This window comes from Scardinius erythrophthalmus (genome assembly GCF_964197995.2).
Source record: "Scardinius erythrophthalmus genome assembly, chromosome: 8".
NCBI lineage: Eukaryota > Metazoa > Chordata > Actinopteri > Cypriniformes > Leuciscidae > Scardinius > Scardinius erythrophthalmus.
In genome coordinates this window covers 40,372,701-40,393,386 of record NC_138228.1, presented here as the reverse complement: position 1 = coordinate 40,393,386, position 20,686 = coordinate 40,372,701, and the positions used below count along the sequence as shown (strand labels likewise).

At 37.5% G+C, this 20,686-nt stretch overlaps 1 protein-coding gene across 1 annotated transcript in view; it reads right to left on the bottom strand.

The window, feature by feature from the left end:
- Positions 1–20,686, bottom strand: part of veph1 (ventricular zone expressed PH domain-containing 1) — a gene marked incomplete at its 5' end in the record, with an annotated part of 107,423 nt that overhangs the window by 6,958 nt on the left and 79,779 nt on the right. The window contains one exon of the mRNA XM_081372552.1: positions 10,918–11,035. Within this exon, the coding sequence (XP_081228678.1) occupies positions 10,918–11,035 (118 nt within the window). The remainder of the gene's footprint in view (positions 1–10,917; positions 11,036–20,686) is intronic.

Below are 20,686 nucleotides of genomic sequence, written 5' to 3'. Positions count from 1 at the left end.
GAAGGCTATTCCAGAGTTTTGGAGCTAAATGTGAAAATGCTCTCCCTCCTTTGGTTGATCTGGATATCCTAGGTATGACCAAAAGCCTCGAATTTATTGATCTTAAAGAGCGCGATGGATTATAGGGCGATAGAAGATCGGTTAAATAGACTGGAGCTAAGCCGTTTAGGGCTTTATAAGTCAGTAGCAATACCTTGTAAATAATACGTAACTTTATAGGTAACCAATGCAGTGATGATAAAATCGGTGTTATATGATCATATTTTCTTGATCTAGTAAGAACTCTAGCGGCTGCATTTTGGACTAACTGTAGCTTGTTTATTGAGGATGCAGGACAACCAGCTAATAAAGCATTACAGTAATCTAGTCTCGAGGTCATGAATGCATGAACTAGCTTTTCTGCATCAGAAACTGATAGGATATTACATAGCTTAGCAATGTTTCTAAGGTGGAAAAAGGCTGTTTTTGTAACATATGAAATATGATTTTCAAAAGACAGGTTACAGTCGAGTATAACACCCAGGTCTTTTACTGTAGAGGATAAAGTAACAGGACATCCTACGATGTTAAAGTTGTATTGTAAGAGGTTTTGTGGGCGGTTTTTTTAACCGATAAGAATTACCTCTGTCTTGTCTGGATTTAATAAAAGAAAATTACGCGTCATCCAATCTTTTATATCTTTAACACACTCTGTCAATTTGGATAATTTAGCGTTTTCATCCGGCCGTGATGAAATATAGATTTGAGTGTCATCAGCATAACAATGGAGACTAATTCCATGTTTCCTTATAATATTTCCAAGTGGCAGCATATATATTGAGAATAATAGAGGGCCCAACACAGATCCCTGCGGCACTCCATAGTTTACTGAAGTTATGATCGATTTTTCTCCATTTAAATAGACAAAATGGTAGCGGTCAGATAAGTATGATCTGAACCAGCTTAATGCTTGTCCTTGAACACCAGTATAATTTTGTAGTCGATCTAAGAGTATTGTGTGATCTATAGTATCGAACGCAGCACTAAGATCAAGTAAAACTAGTATTGAGATACAGCCTTGGTCAGAAGCTAAAAGTAAATCATTTGTGATTTTAACGAGCGCAGTTTCAGTGCTATGATGCGGCCTGAATCCAGACTGAAACTTTTCATAGATGTCATTTTCTTGCAAGAAAGAGCCCAGTTGAGTGGACACAACTTTTTCTAGTATTTTAGACATAAATGGAAGATTTGAAATGGGTCTATAATTTGCTAGATTATTATGATCTAATTGTGGTTTCTTAATGAGAGGTTTTATAACTGCCAGTTTAAATGTTCTTGGAACATAACCTAAAGATAAAGACGAGTTAATAATATTGAGGAGAGGCTCTTCCACTACAGGTAACACTTCTTTCAATAGTTAAGTTGGTATAGGATCTAATAAACATGTTGTTGTTTTAGATGAAATGATAAGTTTATTTAACTCTTTTTGTTCTATAGTTGTAAAGCACTGTAATTGTTCTTGCGGGGTGATAATTGAGGCTGAATAATAAGGCGCGATTGAAGATTGAACGTTTACAATTGTGGTTCTGATGTTTTCTATTTTCTCAGTGAAGAAGTTCATGAAATCATTACTACTAAACTGTAACGGGATATTTTGTTCGGGTGATGTCTGTTTATTTGTTAGTCTAGCCACGGTGTTAAATAAAAACCTTGAATTATTTTGGTTATTTTCTATTAGTTTGCGGAGATGCTCAGCCCTGGCCGCTTTTAGGGCCTTTTTATAACGTGACTGTCTTTCCATGCGATTCTAAAGACCTCTAAATTAGTTTGTTTCCATTTACGCTCTAAATTACGGGTTTCTCTCTTTAGAACACGCGTAGTATTGTTGTACCATGGTGCTTTAATTTTCTCTCTGACCTTTTTTAATCTAATTGGTGCAACAATATCCAGTGTTCCCGAGAGAATGGAGCTCATAGTGCTAGTTAGTTCTTCTAATTCATCTGTTTGTTTGGGTTCAGGCAGCAGCTGAGACAGATTAGATAAGCAATTTGAGAAATTATTTATGGTGGATGGAAGGATTGTTCTGCCTGGTCGATAACGCGGCGCCGCATGACATATTACAGCAGTACGTAATATGCAAGTTACCATATAATGGTCAGTGACATCATCACTTTGTGGAATGATATCTATATCGGTTGGATCGGTTCCATATGATATAATTAAATCGAGTGTATGATTAAGACGATGAGTTGGTCCGGTGACGTTTTGCTTGACCCCAAATGAATTTAATAAATCTGTAAACGCAGTCCCTAACGCATCATTTGGATTATCTACGTGTACGTTAAAATCTCCAACAATTAATGCTTTATCGACATTGACCAATAGATCTGAGAGAAAATCTGCAAACTCTTTTAGGAAATCAGCGTAAGGCCCAGGCGGTCTATATACGGTAGCCAAGGCTAGAGATAATAGGGATTTTTTTCTAACATCTAAGAGCGTAACATTTAGTACAAGTACTTCAAACGAAATAAACTTATAACCCGTTTTCTGAGTAACATTGAGAATATCTCTATAGATTGTTGCAACACCGCCGCCACGACCAATCAGACGGGGCTCATGCTTTATAGGACTATCCAGATGGAGTAGACTCATTTAGACCGAAATAATCATTTGGTTTAAGCCAGGTTTCAGTAAGGCAAAGTACATCGAAGCTATTATCTGTGACTATTTCATTTACAATAACTGCCTTAGGTGTGAGTGATCTAATGTTTAGAAGACCTAGTTTTAGAAATTGAATTTGTTTACTAATAGCAACATTTTCTGTTTTAATAACAATTAGATTTTTCCTAGATCCTGCAGTAGATTTATTATTTGATCTCACTAAACGAGGAATAGACACAGTTTCTTTGCAATGTTCTACACTAGTATTTATATCAGTTAAATCGGTGCAGCAGAGACTATGATTTGGACTTTTGGTAACTAGTAACGGTATTTAACATTTTGGAGATGTTAACCGACAGAAGATCCACTCCGAATCTGTTTGGGTGTAAGCCATCGGCATGGAAAAGCCTAGGACGCTCCCAAAACAGATTCCAATTGTTTACAAAGAGCAGTTTCTGTTCATTGCACCATGACATTAACCATTCATTTAGCACGAATAGTCTACTAAACTTTTCATGTCCTAGTCGGTACGTGGAAAGCGGTCCTGACACAATAATCGTTGTTTCGGGCGATGTGCTGCGTACCGTATCGATCAGATTCCTGAAGTCTTTCTTCAGAACCTCCGTCTGGCGCAGCCTGATGTCGTTCACTCCCGCGTGCAGAACCACAGTTCCGACGCGCTCGTTACTGTTCAGAATCTCGGGAACGCGAGCGGCGATTTCAGAAACACGAGCACCAGGAAAGCAGTGACTGTGCACCTTACTTTTACCTAATGTAGCGTGTACGTGTTGAACGATGGAATCGCCGATGATCATAGCATCGCGTTCTGTTTCGCGAAGAGCGGAGAAGCGTTTTTGTGTGGATAACTCGAAAACCGGGAGGGTCGGAGAGAGTCTTGGTCTAGACCTGACTCGCGTCTTCCGCTGCAGAACCATCCAGGCTTCGTGGTGGCGTGTTGGAGCCGGAGTGAACGAGACCATGGCTGATTGCGACCTCGGCGCTCGGGACCGATGCTGAGTAACGCACGGAGTAGATGAGGTCGGAGTCAGCGGGTTAGTAACGTTAATCTCTGATTTGTGTGCATCGGTGCGTGATGTTTCAAGAGCTAACCGCCGGTCTCTTAGCTCGGCTTGTCTCACTAAAAGGTTGTGGATCTGTTTCTTAACAGCTTCCAGCTCGGACTGCAATGCGTGCAGCTCAAATGTGTCCTCACCTGCACCAAAAGGTAGACTACTTGCATCTGATATATTCGCCATTTTAACAGATGGACAGTAAGTTAGCAACGACGCTACCTGCTTGAATATTTTTTTTAAAATCATTCATTCTTTTTATGCTTAAATGCTTAAAAAGCGAGAAAAGCAGCCAACAGCTGGGATGCACCACATGAAATCTCAGCAGTGAGAAAAGCAACATGGTAGTTTTAAAACTGTAGCACTGCGTCTCTGTCTCCTTGCTAAAATTCCCTCATTAATGTCTGAACCAAACTCCAAGCGATGGAATGCTTTCAAACACTACCGTGCTTCATGAGCTGACGACACACAAGACTTCAGTCAGACCATAACATTGCCAAGGTAGGTGCTGCCTGTCCAAGCTTTGCTTCCCCAAGTCCTTATTTCTGCAAACATTCACTCGCTCTATTAAAAATCATTACAGCTCTCTGCTAATGGAAACTGTCCCACACTCCAAACAAGGAGAAAGGAGATAGAATGTGTGCTACAAACACTCGTTTAATGAGCGGCACTTGCTATTGAGGTTTCAAAGAGTCTTTATTCCCACCTTGGCTGCTGGATGGTGGTATGTAAAAACATTTCCTGTCTCATTAAACTGTCTCTTCATGGGGAAAAAAATTTGATTTCTGAGGTAAAGTGACGCCATTAATATTTCATGTACCGTTGCAATCCAATACTCCACCAAAAGCAGCAGTGAACAATTTTAATATCAATCTCTGAAGGTGTAAAATATTCAAAGTAGAAAAACATGAAGATTAACAACCACATTTTTTCAGAATGTTGATTTTTTGTTGTTGTACTAAACAAAGAAAGACTCAAAGCCTAGAAATACTGTATATTGAGCATAAAATAAAATAAAATAAAATATGAACAAATACTGGTGAATCAGTTCTGTCAATTTTCTGGGATGAGAAGTTGTAACATTGCCAGTAAATTACCGTTTGATGCTATTGTAAACATGATGCTATTGTATGATGTTACTGTAAACAGCACAGTGTTATTGTGCGTTATTTCCATCAGAACTTCATAATTGCCACAAAGCTTGGCATCACAGTTTTCCAATATTTTGGGGCTAATATGTGAATGGTAATGGGAAAAAAACATTGCTTGTGTGAACAGCATATATGATGTATTTACCCGAAAAGTCGATATGGCAACTTTACAGTAATTTAGCGAGTTTAATGTGCAAAAGCTGCTTTTGTTTGATAAAGCTATACGCCATTCATTTTACCACAGGTATAGGGTCATCTTAGGCACACAATCAAAAAATGTAAATTTATAAAAATGTATGATCTTAATTAAATTGATGTAAACTTTTCAGCCAAAGCAAAGGAATAGTTCACTGATAAATGAAAATTTTTCCATAATTTACTCTAATTTGCCCTCAAGCCATTCTAGATCTATTATCACCTTAGGTTACACTATGCCTACGTCATACGACTCTCGACTCTCTTGTGAACATGTGTACGGCCATTGCCAGAAGCCAGTGATTATAGTTTATAAAGTTTTAAATATGGATATTTTTCTTCCAAAAACCCATCGCTTTGCTTCAGAAGGCATTTATTAACCCACTGGTGTCATATGGATTACTTTTATGATGGATGGATGCGCTTTTTGGAGCTTCAAAAACTCTGGCTCTATTCAATGTCATTACAAAGCTAGGAAGAGCCAGGATATTTATATATTGTCATATACACCTAGGATTGCTTGAGGGTTAGTAAATTATAGGACAATTTTCTTTTTTGGGTGAACTATTACTTTAATGAAGCCTTTTAAACTAAACATAATTTGGTTAGACCAAATTTACTCTATTTTTATTTGGGGGGGGGGGGGATTTCCATTTCCATTTATTCATTTGGCAGACGCTTTTATCCAAAGTGACTTACATTGCATTTCAAAATACACATTTTACATTCTTATCAGTACTTGCTTTCCCTGTGAATTGAATACATGACGTAACAAGCGCCAATTCTCTACTGTTTGAGCTACAGGAAGGCTACAGGAAGGAATAACCTACTAACTACTAAAATAATGCTTGCAACAATTCCCAACCTGAGGTGTATTTCTCAAAAGCATCGTTAGCTAACTATGGTCACTTCTGGGTTGCTCACTTGTGTGGCAGCTCTAGACCTTTGGTTAAAAGCATTTCTTGTTACTATGACGTGGACTTCAATATATCAAATGCAGTAAGCAAGCTAACATTACATGGAGTACATTTTAAATCAATTTCTTTCTATATATTTTAGTGTGTCAATAATCAACTCCGTTATTGAAGAGTGCACATTACTATAAATGCGTAATGACATAAGAAGGAACCTGAGATTAATCGAGCAACTGTGAACAAAAATAAGTAGTAATCGGATGCCATGTTTGTTACAGCAGCATCTCAGAGAAATGTTGTAGAGAACGCTGTTGACTGATTGAACCATATATACAGGAGTAAAGTTGAATATGTAGTACATTATTAAAAAAAGGCTTTCTATAATTGTGATCTTGAATTGAGTAATTAGCAAAATTAATCCTATTTTCAAATGGTATTACTCCACCACCTGTGCGTGACATCAATAATGACAGTCATATATTTTTGAACCAATGTGGTTTAAACGATGGTGCGACCATGTTACTCCGATTTCAGGAAACATTTCTGACTAGCTCGTTAATTTTTCCAACAATGCTACAATGGTTAAGCAGTGAGTTAAGTAATTACAAAATACACAGTGTTGGTCTCGATCTGGATACTGGTTATGACCGATCCAAATGGATTAAGTAAACTTCCATTTTATAATCTTGAATTGACTGCATGCAATAAAATTACAGTGCGAAACAATGTTAAAGAATTGTGTTGCATTAGCTAATTTTAATTAAACTTTAAATGATTTGCATTTACTTTATTTTTTAGTGTTTCAAATGCCTATAAATGATCTCAGATGAAATAGACATGTTCCATATGCAGCGATTTACAATATGTTTCATTGTTTTTGGTAAAATGTTCAGGCCAGAGGCAAAAACCTTCTCTGTTGTATCTAATTGGTTCTTGTGGAAAAATCCTACCAAAAAGCACATCTGGAGAAGATTTAAAACAAAGCAACAACAATTCTGGATGCACTTGAATGGGATCAGAAGCCTCTTTGTCTGAACATCCTAATGCTGGACTGATGTAAATGTATATCAGCCACAGAAATGAGAGGAACCACCTTTTCCTCTAGTTTTTGTTTCTTTCTTCTCTTCATGGAAAGCAGATTTTAGCAATCATCACAGAAGACTGAAGCTTTATACGACATCTGGAGTCCTGACGTGCTTTTGCAAAATTATGTAGTCGCTAATCATTAACTTCAGAGAAGGATTAACAGAAACTCTCTTAAAATGATGGTTTTTATTCACTGATAATCTTGCCCTCAAGTGAGCTGTTAACAGCTGCGACCAGATCATTGAGTCAGCTAGTTGAACTCGAAAACCAGATCAGCCCAATTTGTAAATGAATCATTCAGACCAGTTTTGTGAACCACATCGACTGATTCATTAAAAAGACTCAAAATAATTCTCTGAAGAGTTTGGTTATTTACAACCGAATTCCACCAAATTCACTTTAAAAAAAATAATGAAATCTATGCTATCTTTGTAATAATTCCCTTTCGAGGGAACTCGTGCTGCGTCGTATGACGACACTTTGGGGAACGCCTTCAGCGTGACAGCGCCAGAAAATGACAATATATCAGAGACATATTTTGAAACCGGCAGAGACGACAGTGCGGAAAAAAACTGTGCATAGCAGCCTCCGATTCAGCCGCTGCCTCAGAAGACGCATAGTCCAGTGCACGGCTGCACATTTCCATGTTGTAAAATTTAAATAAGCGACCATCTGTATTGCAAACCCCTCCATGTTGCTGTTGTTGTTTTTAGCATATGCCTACCAACGCAACATCATTGCCATAGAAACCAATGCAGATATTCCAGAAAACAAAAGAGCTGCATGGACACAAATCGGATCTGGACAGTTATCAATAATTTTAGATCAGATTCCAATCGGATACACAAATAATCGGATTTGGACTGACGTAGCCTATGTGTGTAAGTCTTATTTGGTGTTTGTTTGTGATACACACAACTTTTGTGTGAACTGCTTGGGAGCGGAGCATGCACGATCAGCTCTCGAAGGGGCTGACTGTGTGCACTGTGAACGGCTTCTTTTGAGGACACTCCCGCCTGGCTTTGTTTAATGAGAGCGGCCAGGTTTGCGCTCCCCACGGTTTGGGTCCCGCAGATGCCGAGGCTGGTGGAGGCTAGTGGGGCAGTTTGAGACGGCTTAGGCCCTTTCTCAGCTCTCAACTGCTAACTCCTGCACCCAAACTTGGGAGACAGAAGCCCGCTCTTCGGCTTCTTCCACCCAGAGTGAAGGCTGGATGTTAGGACTGTCTAGCTCTGAGGAGTTGTATGTTCTCAGCATCAAAGCAGGTGATTTTGGGTGACTTGTCGGCCCTGAAGCTCATGGAGGTTATAACTTGTGCCGTGTGCGAAGCTAAATATCGATTGGCCGGACGAGAAGTGGGAAGTGCAAAGAAAAAGTAACTCGATGAGTGCTTCCTGCAGTCAAAAGCACATCCTCCACATTGAGGCTTGCCATTCTTTCCGGATCTCCACATTGTGTTGTGGAGATCCTGGAAAAAGCTGTTCGCTTTTCGACTATCGAGTCCCACAGTTGCATAATTACGCTTCTATCATGTGGTTCAAAGAGAACGGCTATGGGATGATTCCCAGAGTAGAAGAGACATTAGCAGCTTATCTCTCCCCCTGATGCTGCATCATCCCTTAAAGCCCCGACATTGCCCACCAAGCCATGCCATTCAACATCTTCGCTGGTGGGCAACACGTATATGGCGAGGCAGGCGCTTGCTTACACACAATGGCCATCTTGCAAGCGTGCCAGGCCGACCTGCTCAGGGATCTGGACGAGGGCGAAGGCGTGGGGTCCGACGCCATTAAAAAAAAACTGCGTCAGGCCACTGATTTACCTCTCCGTGCCACCAAGGAGACGGCCCGCGCCATCGGCCGCTCTATGGCAGCTATGGTGGCTACAGAGAGGCGCCTTTTGCTGAATCTCTCAGGCATCAAGGAGAAGGACAAAACATTCCTTCTTGATGCCTTGCTGTCGCCTCCTGGTCTCTTTGGTGATACTGTAAGCTTGGTCATTGAGAGATTCCAGGAGGCAAAAGAAACAATATTTGTGTCTCAGCAGCGTTTCAGAGGTTCATCCCTCGTTCGCCACAGGTCCAAAGGGGCTGCTGCCAGGGGGCAGCCCCAGCCCTTTACGTCGGGCTCCTCATACCGACAACAGCAATAGGAGACTGTTTCTACTCGAGCCTCCCCTCAGCTGTACATGGTACATTTGTAGATGTTTTTGTGGCAGAAATAGTCAAATGTTTGAACATAATTTATTTCAGAGTTCGTGCAGCCTTTGAGAGTGAAATAGAAGTACTTTTCAAGGACTTTAAAGTGCTTCACACTTTTTCCAGCACTTAACTTAAAGGCCCCCTGAAATAATTTTTTTTTTAGCTCTTAGGATGAATATTAGCCTAATGTTAAATAAGCTAGTATGTTCCAAAACTATGACAAAATCCACATTTAGGAGATATAAGCTTTCAAAACTTACAGTCTCTCACTTCCGCTAAAATGGATCATGGATTTTTATGACGTCACCGCAGACTTCACCTTCTCATCACATCTTCTGTCCAATCAAATGCTCTCTAGAACCTGAAGCGTCCCGCCCCTTAGCGACCATGGCTGTACCTGACTGTATGTTCGGTAGTAAACGTATGCTCAGTGTCAACTGCTCGTTCTCATCATTTCCACTGTCGGAGTGACTGTCAGGCACGTCCGAAAGTGAATAACTTTAGAAAACTGGATCAGCACTGACTCTGTTTTGAACGATTCAGTTCGATTTGGTGAACTGGATCGACTGGTTCAAAACTCAAAAGTATCCGGTATTCGTTCATGAACCGGACATCACTACCGTTGTCACGTCACGGAGCAATATGGGTTGGAGATGTGTGTGCGGTTGCTCAAATGCTCGAGTTTTATTCCGTTTATTTCAGAATGAAATGGCTAGAATTTATTCACACCTCTAATGTTACTATTGAATCCAACGTATTAGTGCTCGGATTCGTTTCCATGGTGCTGTCAAGTATGACTCGCAGTCTGTGAGGTAAACTAAACGCTATTGGCTATTTGAAAAGGCGGAGGAGCCATTCAATATGTTCCACATTAGCTTCCTGTTTCAGTGGAAATTACGTCAACGCATCATACAAAGCTGCACGTTTCAAGGCACTTCAGTGGGCCTTTAAATGTGTTTTTTAATGTGGTTTTCTTTAAAAAAAATTGTTTTTTATGTTACTGTTGTTAATAAAAGTTAATTTTATCTGCATCTCAACTCAAGCTCAGTGTTTTACTGTCAAATGTGCATTTCCAAGAAATAAAAGTAATATGGTTAGTTTCTGCACTTACTAATGTAAAACAATAGTCATTTTCGTTTTCGTCTTTCAACAATGGGTGGTAGATCATTCAGTGCTGTGGCTCCGAAACTCTGGAATTCTCTTCCTCTAACTCTTCATGACACTTCTAGTATATCCTCATTCAAATCTCAACTAAAAATCTTTTCTTACAGTATTTCCAACCCTCCTCTGTTTAGTGTTCTGCTGTTTTGTTACTGTATATTTGTATATGTACTGTATATGTTCTATTTGATGCATACTAATGCTTGATGCTGTGTTTTTGTTATCTTCTTGTACAGCGACCTTGAGCTTGGGAAAGTCGTTTTATAAATAAAACTTTTTATTATTATTCATTTTATGACTAAATTACCTTTATGATAAAAAATCTCCCCAGCACAACCAAATTAGGTGCTTGTGCCACCATCTGTAGAATTTAGTGGCACCGGTGCTACTGCTCTCAAATGTTAGTCTGGAGCCCTGTATATTGCCAGAGGTTTGAGTGACTCATTTATTGTGTGCATATATGTTTGTACATTAGCCAAAAAGAAGCAAATCTTATTTACCTGTGGCTTTTTCTGGGTTACTGCACATGAAACAGAGCCAGCCACCCTCCTCTTCACTGTAGCTGAACAGGTCAAAGAAACGAACCTCCTCCAGATACATCTGCAAACTGTCCACATCCTGAGAGTGAATACAGAGAGAGGGAGAGATGAACTTTAGCAGATGAAGCTATTCAAAAGACGACACACAGGGAAAGAGTTCTAAAATGAATGCTAGAATGCATTGCAACAAGGTTGGTGGAATAAATGATCCAAGATGGCAAAATGTTGAGTCGATTATAATATTCTCGTTTACCATTTCACCCAATAGTTGTATGTCCTATCCGCTCATTAAAACTGACATCACTGTTTCCGGGTCAAAACGACAGCAATTCATCTTTTTTTAATCGTTAAAGTATTGGTTTTGTATTGGACGCAGTGAGTCCAGAGACTGTAGTATATACACCATGAGTTTATAAAAGCTTGCCATAAATGTGTAATATTGTTAGCCTCATAGCATAATTGCCTAAGCATAATTGCCTTTAAATATAACTATGAATTAATAGTGCTCATAAATGGCTGTGGAGATAGTATTCTTAATTGAAAATAGTGGAGGCCTGGACCTGGATATGGCATTAACAAACGGATATATGGCTTATATCGTTAGCTTAACAACATGCTACTGCCAAACTATAGGAATGAACTACAAGCAAGTCACATTTCTTGAGCACATTTTCTATGGAATAGCACCGATATTGTTGAAATGTGTCTTGAGACATCAAAGCTCTCTCTGTTATAACTTCAGATTCTATAAATGCCAATGATGAAAAAAAAAAGAAAGAAAGACAGCTGGACACTACTGCTTTGCTAATTAAAAGAATTTGAGGTCATCTCTGTCTCTCAGCCACTGAGTGTACCATTTTGCTGAGATAGCTTTAGAGGGCAAAACTTTGCTAAAAAGCAAAGTCTAGCTGAAGCAAGCTTTCTTGTGAATGTGTATAGTGGACAGCAAGGCAGCTTGCTAGGTTTAACAGGGTTAAGATGTAACTACATTGATTTTAATGCGAAGATTTACATTGTGCAGTATTTCTTGACTCCAGGGAAGCAGTAAACTACAAGCTAGCTTTCTTAGTCGTGAGAAGTTGTGGTTAGCCGCTCCTGGCTACCAGTTCTCAAGATTAACAGAGTGTGTATAAGAGTCTCAATAGTCTTAAAACAGGACAGCCTTTTGAAGAATCTTCACATTGATCCAGTTATCCTAGAATTTGTCTCTAAAGTCTTTATGAAAAGCCGTCAATGGACTGAAACAGTTGCGTAATGACAATATGGGATTTACTTTACGTATTAGAGAGTCAACAGCACAGCTAGACACCAATGAACAATGAGAGCTGGCATCTACACGTGCTTATTGGCTAGAAATTCCAATGGATGTGAGGGTGTGTGGCCTTTAGAAAGAGGAATCTGCCAAAATGAAGACAACCAATGATATTAGAAAATTATTTGTTTTTACAGATATCAAAGCCAGTGAAGTGACTATTATACTAAGCTGAGGTATTCTGGAAAAAGGACGATTGCAAACATCACACAGAAGAGTTGGGAGAAAAACAAGGATTTTTTCGGAAGTCCTTTCCAAGAAATTACAATCACTGGTTTGTGCATTGGCTCCACCTTTAAAGGGTTAGTTCACCCATAAATGAAAATTCTGTCATCAATCATCACCCTTATGTCGTTCCAAACTTTTAAGACTTTCGATCCTATTCAAAACACAAATTAAGATATTTTTAATGAAACCTGAGAGATTTTTGTCCCTCCACTTAAAGTCCATTCCACCACAACTTGCATAATTTTTTTAGAAAGACGTAATAAATATGAGTCAAGTAGTTTAATCCAGTTTGTTCTGGTGCATCAAGCAAGAACATTTGAACTGCCACTGAACATATTTGATGAGTTTCATGTATGTGTGCTGATCAATGTTCATATAGCCGCTTTTTCATTGTCAGGCCAAACCGTTCTTATTGCTAAACCTTTCCATTCAATGCTGATCTGGCCCAGCCAGTATGGATATGGTTTCATTTTCCACTGTGGGGCTGATAACAGAGCTTTTTGGAATGCAATAAAAAATGCGGCAGTATTGCCTTGGTAATCCAGAGTTTACAGTTTATGAGATGTGTGACCGCATTATGGAGAATGATCAGATATTTCTATTATTAAATTGTGTTCACTCAAACGATTGGACAGGCAACAGACAAGTGACCAATCCTGAATGAGTCACTACACAAGAATTCCGGGCTGAGAACGCTTTGTAAATGGCCGTGTCGAACCAAGCTCAAGTGGAAATATTATTTGAAATGTTCCTTACCGTTCTTAGAACCAAAAAAATTACATTTGTTTATTATTGACCGTGAGGATTGACTCATTTTTCGATGTCGCTATGAATATTTTGTAGTGTAAATGTTTTGGTGGACTGGACTTTTTTTAAAAGGAGGGGGAAGAAATTCATAGGTTTCATTAAAAATTTCTTCATTTGTGTTCCAAAGATGAATGAAAGTCTTAAGAGTTTGGAACAGCATGAGGGTGAGCAACTGATGACAGAATTTTCGTTTTTCGCCTGGCGAAGAATAGTCGAGTCATCTTACTAGTGCTCTATCTTTTAAAGGAATAGTTAACCAAAAATAAAAAACACAACTTGTGTTGATCACTTATTTCTATACAATGGAAGTGAATGAGGACTGATGTCGTCAAGCTTCAAAATGACAAAACACCATTAAATTATCATAAGTTGTCCATATGACTTGCACACTGTCTTTTGAATCCACATAATAGCTCTGTGTGAGGAACAGACTGAAATTTATGGCATTATTCATTGATAGTCTTCTCCAGTGGGCTGTTTACAACGGCAGCCTTGAGATTTGTGAATGAATCATTCAGAAGAATTCTGATATGAAGAAAGATTTGTTGACCAATCCAGCATTAGTCATTTTTTCATGAACATACCAAGTAGTTGCCATGATTTTTAGTGATTAACCACTTAAGTCACACAAAGCTATCCATAAAATTCTTCTGTGAAAGAATCCCTATAAGAAAATATATCCCCCATAAGAAAAGTTTGTACATTTTAAATTTAAATTCATCAATCTGGTGCACTTTGAGAGTTCAATTTAAAGCTCCAACCCATGTTCAGTGAGTAAATTGAACCAAAAAAAAGCCAAACAATTCGAATTTAATAAAATTAATTTTATATTATTATTCCTATGACAGAAATAGCCATATATTCCATATGGCCTTAAAAGCTATTCCTTTAAGAGGGTCTGATTGTCTACTTCCTGCATTACACACAGTTTCCTCTAAGGCGAATAAAGCCAGGTCATCAGTCATTCCAGCCTTCTCAGACCTGAGGCTCAGAGAGATGAATGGCAAGGGTTTTCACCATCTCCTTCAGCATGGCAGCGCATTACTTAGATAAAAGGTAAGTGACACTGTAAAGCCGCCTTTTCCAATAGACCAATACTAAATTTGTTTTCAACTTTTAAGAGAAGAAATTGCTTCAAGGAGCCTGTTTCACATTTCTGTTGGCTGGTCAGTTCTTAACAGACAACTAAAGCTTCCATTACAACCACATGACACAAGTTGTTCAGACCCTATAGAAATCTGACACAAGGGGTAGACCAGACTTTAATTTTCACCTTTCCTGTGAGTGAATAGCACAGGCTTGGCATTTTAGAGCTTTTCTTTCTCTGAGTTCAGAACAAAGGGAGATGAAAGACCATCAATCACACATCTTATGTTTAAATTTGTCTTCATGCTTTCTTATAGATTGATGCAGGTCATTGTCGAACCCCCGCAGACAGCCTTTCTGGCGAAGAACAGTCGAGTCATCTTACTAGTGCTCTGCCATGACTTATTTCACGCCAACTAAATCAGTGTAAGAATTGAGCAAGAAATGTAATGTGCATTTGATTATTTGTGCCGTATAAAACCTTTCAAAAGTACAAATGTTAAAATGTATGTTTTACAGATGAGTCGAGTACATAGATCTAAACAAGGACCATGTGTGTGCATGGGCAATAGTTTATATTCGCACATGCTTGAGTCCAGTAGGGGATATTTGTGCTGTGGTTTATGTTCCTTATTAAAAGCAAGGCTCAAAGAAATCTGAGCTGAAGAGGATTTGCCCAAATCATTCACTCTAATATAGTGTCCTGAAAACCAAAATTAGGTTGTAGGTCTCTTTTGAATAGGTTGTGAATAGCTGGGGAAAACTATGGTAAATGTAAAAAATAAAATGTAACTAGCTATATAAATAATACATTCTTAGGATTATATAATATTATAACGATATAATATTTGGCCTAGTGTTTGTTTGATCTGTTGCTACTTCACACTTCTGCTGTTGTTAATGCGTTTTGACATTATGACTATGCCTTGCTAATAATTCTGCATATTGTTGTTGGGCCTATCCCCAACTAATGTTAATATAAATACATTTTGAGGACTTTTTGTTTCCTTTGTACAATAAATCAGTCTGGTTGAACACTGGTCTAAGGCAAAATATCAGCCACGGCTGTTTGTCATGGTTGGATGAAGGCTATTTACAGAGATGTTAACAGCAGGTACAGACATCTGTATCAGTATAAATATATATTAAGTTGTAGACAGGCCATGTGCTGGTGACGCATTTGCACATGTAGACTTTTAAATCTCTCAAAATCTCAGCAGAACACTTGACAAACTGATTGTAAATGGTAGTTAAAGCTGATGTGTGTCATTTTTTGGATGGTAAAATACTTTCTCCTATCTCAGTTTAATGCACAGAGACAACTTTAAGTAGCCATTTCTTAGGTTGATTTCCCAGAAGAGTGTAAACACTATGTCTCTGTGGCGCTATCAAAACATTGCTCTATTTATTTGAGCGGCCCAATATGTCAACTTCTGGCTCCACCAATAGCGTGACTGCTTATATAAATGACACCATGCAGCAACTGCATTCAGATGGCCAGCTGGAGAGTGTGTGGTTCACTTATAAAATACTTTGTGAGCTCAAAACACTTTATTTCCACATATCATATCACAATTTCAAATATATTAGACATTACAGACTACCATACCAAATGGACACAGTTTAGAAGAAAAGCAACTGAAGCCATGTGACCCACAACAAGTTGTCATGGACCCAATATCTTGATTCATTTTTGTTGAAAATATTTGGTTTATACCTTAATATTTAAAAGGTGTCAATGAGAGCAATGACCAATTAATTAAATGAAAATATTCAATGCAAGAAAATCGATTAATATTTTATATCATCAAATTTAGCATACTGTTTTCACTAAATTAACATATTCAATGTAAATATGTAAATATTCAATGATATGCATCAATTTAACAAAAAAAAAAACAACAACAAAGAAACTATTATTTACTTATAGTTTTACTAAAACAAATTAATACATAAAAAAGTAACTTTAGAAGAATGCCGCAAATGAATCAGTGCATCAGAGTTTTGAATAGATTCACTGAAATTAACTATTTTAACTAATTCATGAAAATGAATGAATCAGATTTACCAAATCACTATTATTTGAAAAAAAAAGAAAAAGAAAAAAGAGAGATCATATTAAACCATCTGTCTTAAAGGCTTAGTTCACCCAAAAATCTATATTTTTTAATGCTTCAAAAAGCTTATAAAGAATAGGAGCTCAAATGTATGATAGAACCAATGAAGTTTGTTCTCACATGTCCTGTTTATATGATGTGCTCGATGCATGCATGTTGGTCAATGTTTATATGTGAATAAAAGTCTAAATTGTTCATCAAATAAAGCAATTGTGTCTCCCCAGGTTTCATTAAAATACCTTCATCTGTGTTCAGAATATAAACGAGTAATTAATTACAGAATTGTCCTTTTTGGGTGAACTATCCCTTTAACTATCATGAGACAAACAAGGTTTATGAAATAAGTCTAATGGCATACTCTTTTTTTTATTTTTATAAATTTCAATTAATAAGAAGTGCGTTAAAATTGTTATAATTGTTTATTTGTATGTTTTAAGCATGGAGAAAGAGCGTTGTCCAAAACAAATGGTCGTTGCTATTTATTAGTATTTGTTTCAGTTTATTGTTCCTGGATGTAAAAGCCTTTACTGTGCATTGCTGTTGACTGATGTGTGTTTGATGCCATGTCTATCATAATGTGCATGAGAGTGTTTCATGTTTTCACTCTTTTCAAAACTGAATCTATAAACAGATGACTCAAAATGACACAAGATGATGAGTGTGAAGCACAGCAAAAGATGAGTCAGTCAGTTCAGTGAATCACAGAAAGAAACGACTCATTGATGGTTGATGAATAATTAACAAAGGTCTCCAACAGCATTTAACATTCCCGGAAGACCATTTTCACTCTTTTTCTGATTCAAAATGTTGGGCAATTCGGGTTGGCAGCCTGCCAGTGTTGGGAAACAGAACTGAACAATGGGACTACGCTATTCTAGTATGTCAAAAAAAGACGTCAACACCAACCTTGACTCTCAAAAGCCCCAGTGTACATGTTCACTGTAAACGCTAAGCCCCAGATGTGCCAAAGCGTCAGGGGAGAACCACATTACCACAGGGACTACTACATGCTAGCTAACATGTCATCATTATCCTGTGGAGACCGGAAAAGTAAGAGAGGTCCTTCTGTTTGTAATGGATACTATTGCAACACTCTTCCCAGTGTCCTTTTATAGAGCCTCAGTCTCCCAAACACGCAACACAAGCACATATGCACCGAGATGGTAATGGGAAACCATCCACAATCAATAAAATGCATATTGATATGCAGGCAAAGGAAACTTTCTATATTCTCTAAACAGATTCATTTTTTTTACTATTATTTCGGTGTGATCTATCATTAGCAATATGACACACTTATAATGGCTTCAAGATGTTATGTGGTGGAAATTCCTCTAAGACCTCCTGCAATTTTTATTTTTCTGTCTACTTCATTTTTTTTTCTGAGTAGAGAGAGAAAAAAAAGAATAATTACAAAGGCATTTTACTGGCAAATTTAACTCTCTCAGCAAAACAAGTTTCTTTCTCTGTCTCTGTCTCTCTCTCAAGCATGTGGCGTATGACCTTTTTACATTTAAATTTCCACTGTCCACTCTGATCTACTAAAACAGGTTCACACACACAATTTTTGAACATTGAAACTTATTTAACATTTTCAACTTATTGCACAGGAAAAAAAATCTTTTGCGATGATCATGGACATTTATCTCACTATATAGGGTCAGATGTCACAAAGGAACCTGTAGAACATCTTGAATAACTGCTATGGACCCTTTTCACAGACTGTGATGATGTGTTTCCACAGTTATAAACATAACAGTAGAGTTTTTCATATTTTCATTTAAATAATAATACACATTTATAATGCTACTTTGTGTTAAATTACCTTGGCAGTAAATGAAAAAAATGAAAAACAAATTAAGGCGAGGCACAATGAATAGGGTAACATTTTAGCAGATATCACCATGAAACTTTCCCAGTTGATTACATTATGATGAGAAAAAAATGCATTACAAGTTTTCTGTAATTTAATGTTTAAATATTCAAATTAGGCATTCTCTAATTAAATATGCGCTAATTTGCATATATATTTAAAAAACAAAATCAGGTTCAAAATTAATTTTTCATAGTGTTCACATATTAGATGGGGAAAAAAATTACAGAGGGATTTATGGATATCTACTTTTGTTATCCTGTAAATCAGAATATACTGTCAATAGCCTTAAAATTTAGATTTTTGCCAAGTTTTTTGGAATAAAATGTTATATAAATCAGGCTAGCAATAATATAAATCCCTCTGTAAATGTCTTCATAACATAACTAGGTACAAAACTGGAAAGTTTGGTGTATATAGGTGCTACTGAAGTGGAGATTTCAGACTTGGAGTATGAGAGAAAAGTCATTTTGAGAAAACAGGCTTTAAAGTCCGCGTGAACCGGAAGTTGCAAACGACTTTTCTACAGATGCAAACAGACAAAGTGTAGTAAAATAAAGACCTAAATGTGTATTTCGGACTTTTTATCACCACAAGTCTGAAAGAAGACATGTTATTGAAGACAAATATCCCAAAATCTCAAAATAGACCAGTGGAAAAAAACAAAAAGCGATGTTTTTGCCTGCCGTGTCTCCCCTTAAAGCTGTTGCGAGGCAAATTTCACATCATTCTCTTTTCTGACTGCTGTAATCAATCTCTAGATATTTTTCCCTCTTTTTGGAAAAAATCACATTTGTTTTCTTCTGCTATTGGAGCAAATGGTAATACTAAAATGATATTTGATGTTATTTCCCATTCACCACTATAGAAGTTTACTCAACTTTGACGACTTCTGCTGAGAACCCTGGAAATGTGAGGGTCCATCGACTCAAAAAAAGTGTGCCCATGAAGCAAAGATGGCGCCATCTACATTTTGTACATTCATGCAGAAGCCAGACGACTACCTTTAAGATGAATGGAAATGTTAATGAACACTAAATCATTTCTGAACAAGTTTTTGCAGTGCAGTTTCTAATGAGAGTTTTTAGTGTAGGCCAGAGAACAAATCAAAGGACATGTTAGGGGTTACGGCATCAGTTAGGGGATGTTTATGAGTGCATTCAAGATGGATTTGCTAGTGTCCTGCCTCATATTTTTGCATCTGCCAACGCAAACAGATTCCATATGTGTAGTGCACACAAAGTTCTTTGCTAGAAGTTAAATGACCCCACGTTTAGGCAAAGGGAGGAAGAAAAGGAAGACAGCATAAAGACACAAAAGACACCAGCTGTCCCATGTAATTATTCCAGACGTGACATTTACGATGTTTGAAAAGATCAACCTAGCACTCAGATTTACATGGCACCATGAAGAGGAAATTACCTAAGGTAAACATCCCAGTCTCAGGAGCTATCACGACCTCTGACCTCTCACCGTTTGCATGACGTGGCCATTTTCCACTATAACGGAGGGAGTATATGGAGCTCTGTGATGTAAAATATCTACTTTCTTCATTGATCTCCACAGAGAAGTTTGATTTGTACAGCAGGGTTGCTGTCATATACACATTTTAGAAATCTATACATTCTCCCCAAAGGTATAAATGTAAGTCTTGATACGGATCAGACAGAGTTTTCGTACCCTGCTGGGCCACTTCTTCCTTAAATGTGTCCTGCAAAGAGGAAGCGGCAGGATGACTGATTGTTCCTGCTTATATAATCTAACCTACAGTTGGGGATTCTCAGCAGAAAGCAATATAATAATAATTTACTTCACTGTCTATGTATATTATGCTCACCAAGGCTGTATTTATTTGATCAGAAAACACAGTAAAAACAGTCATATTGTGAAATACTATTACAATTCCAAAGAACTGTTTTCTATTTAAATACTGTATATTTATGTAATTTATTCCTGTGATGGCAAAGCTGCCATTTCTCCAGTCTTCAGTGTCACATGATCCTTCAGAACTCATTTTAATATGCTGATTTGGTGCACAATAATTTTTCTTATTATTATTCAATTATTTTTCTTATTATTTGTCTTATTATCAATGTCTTATAAGCAATAACTTTATAAAATGTTATACTTATCCATGTGTTTTGCTGTTTTGTTTTGATTTTGTGGAAAGATAAAAAAAACGTTTAATCAGCAAGCGTGTATTAAATTGTCAAAAGTAACAGTACTGACATATTACAACAACAACAACAAAAAAATCTATTTTCAAATAACTTCTGTTCTTTTTAAGTTTTTTTTAAATAATCGAAT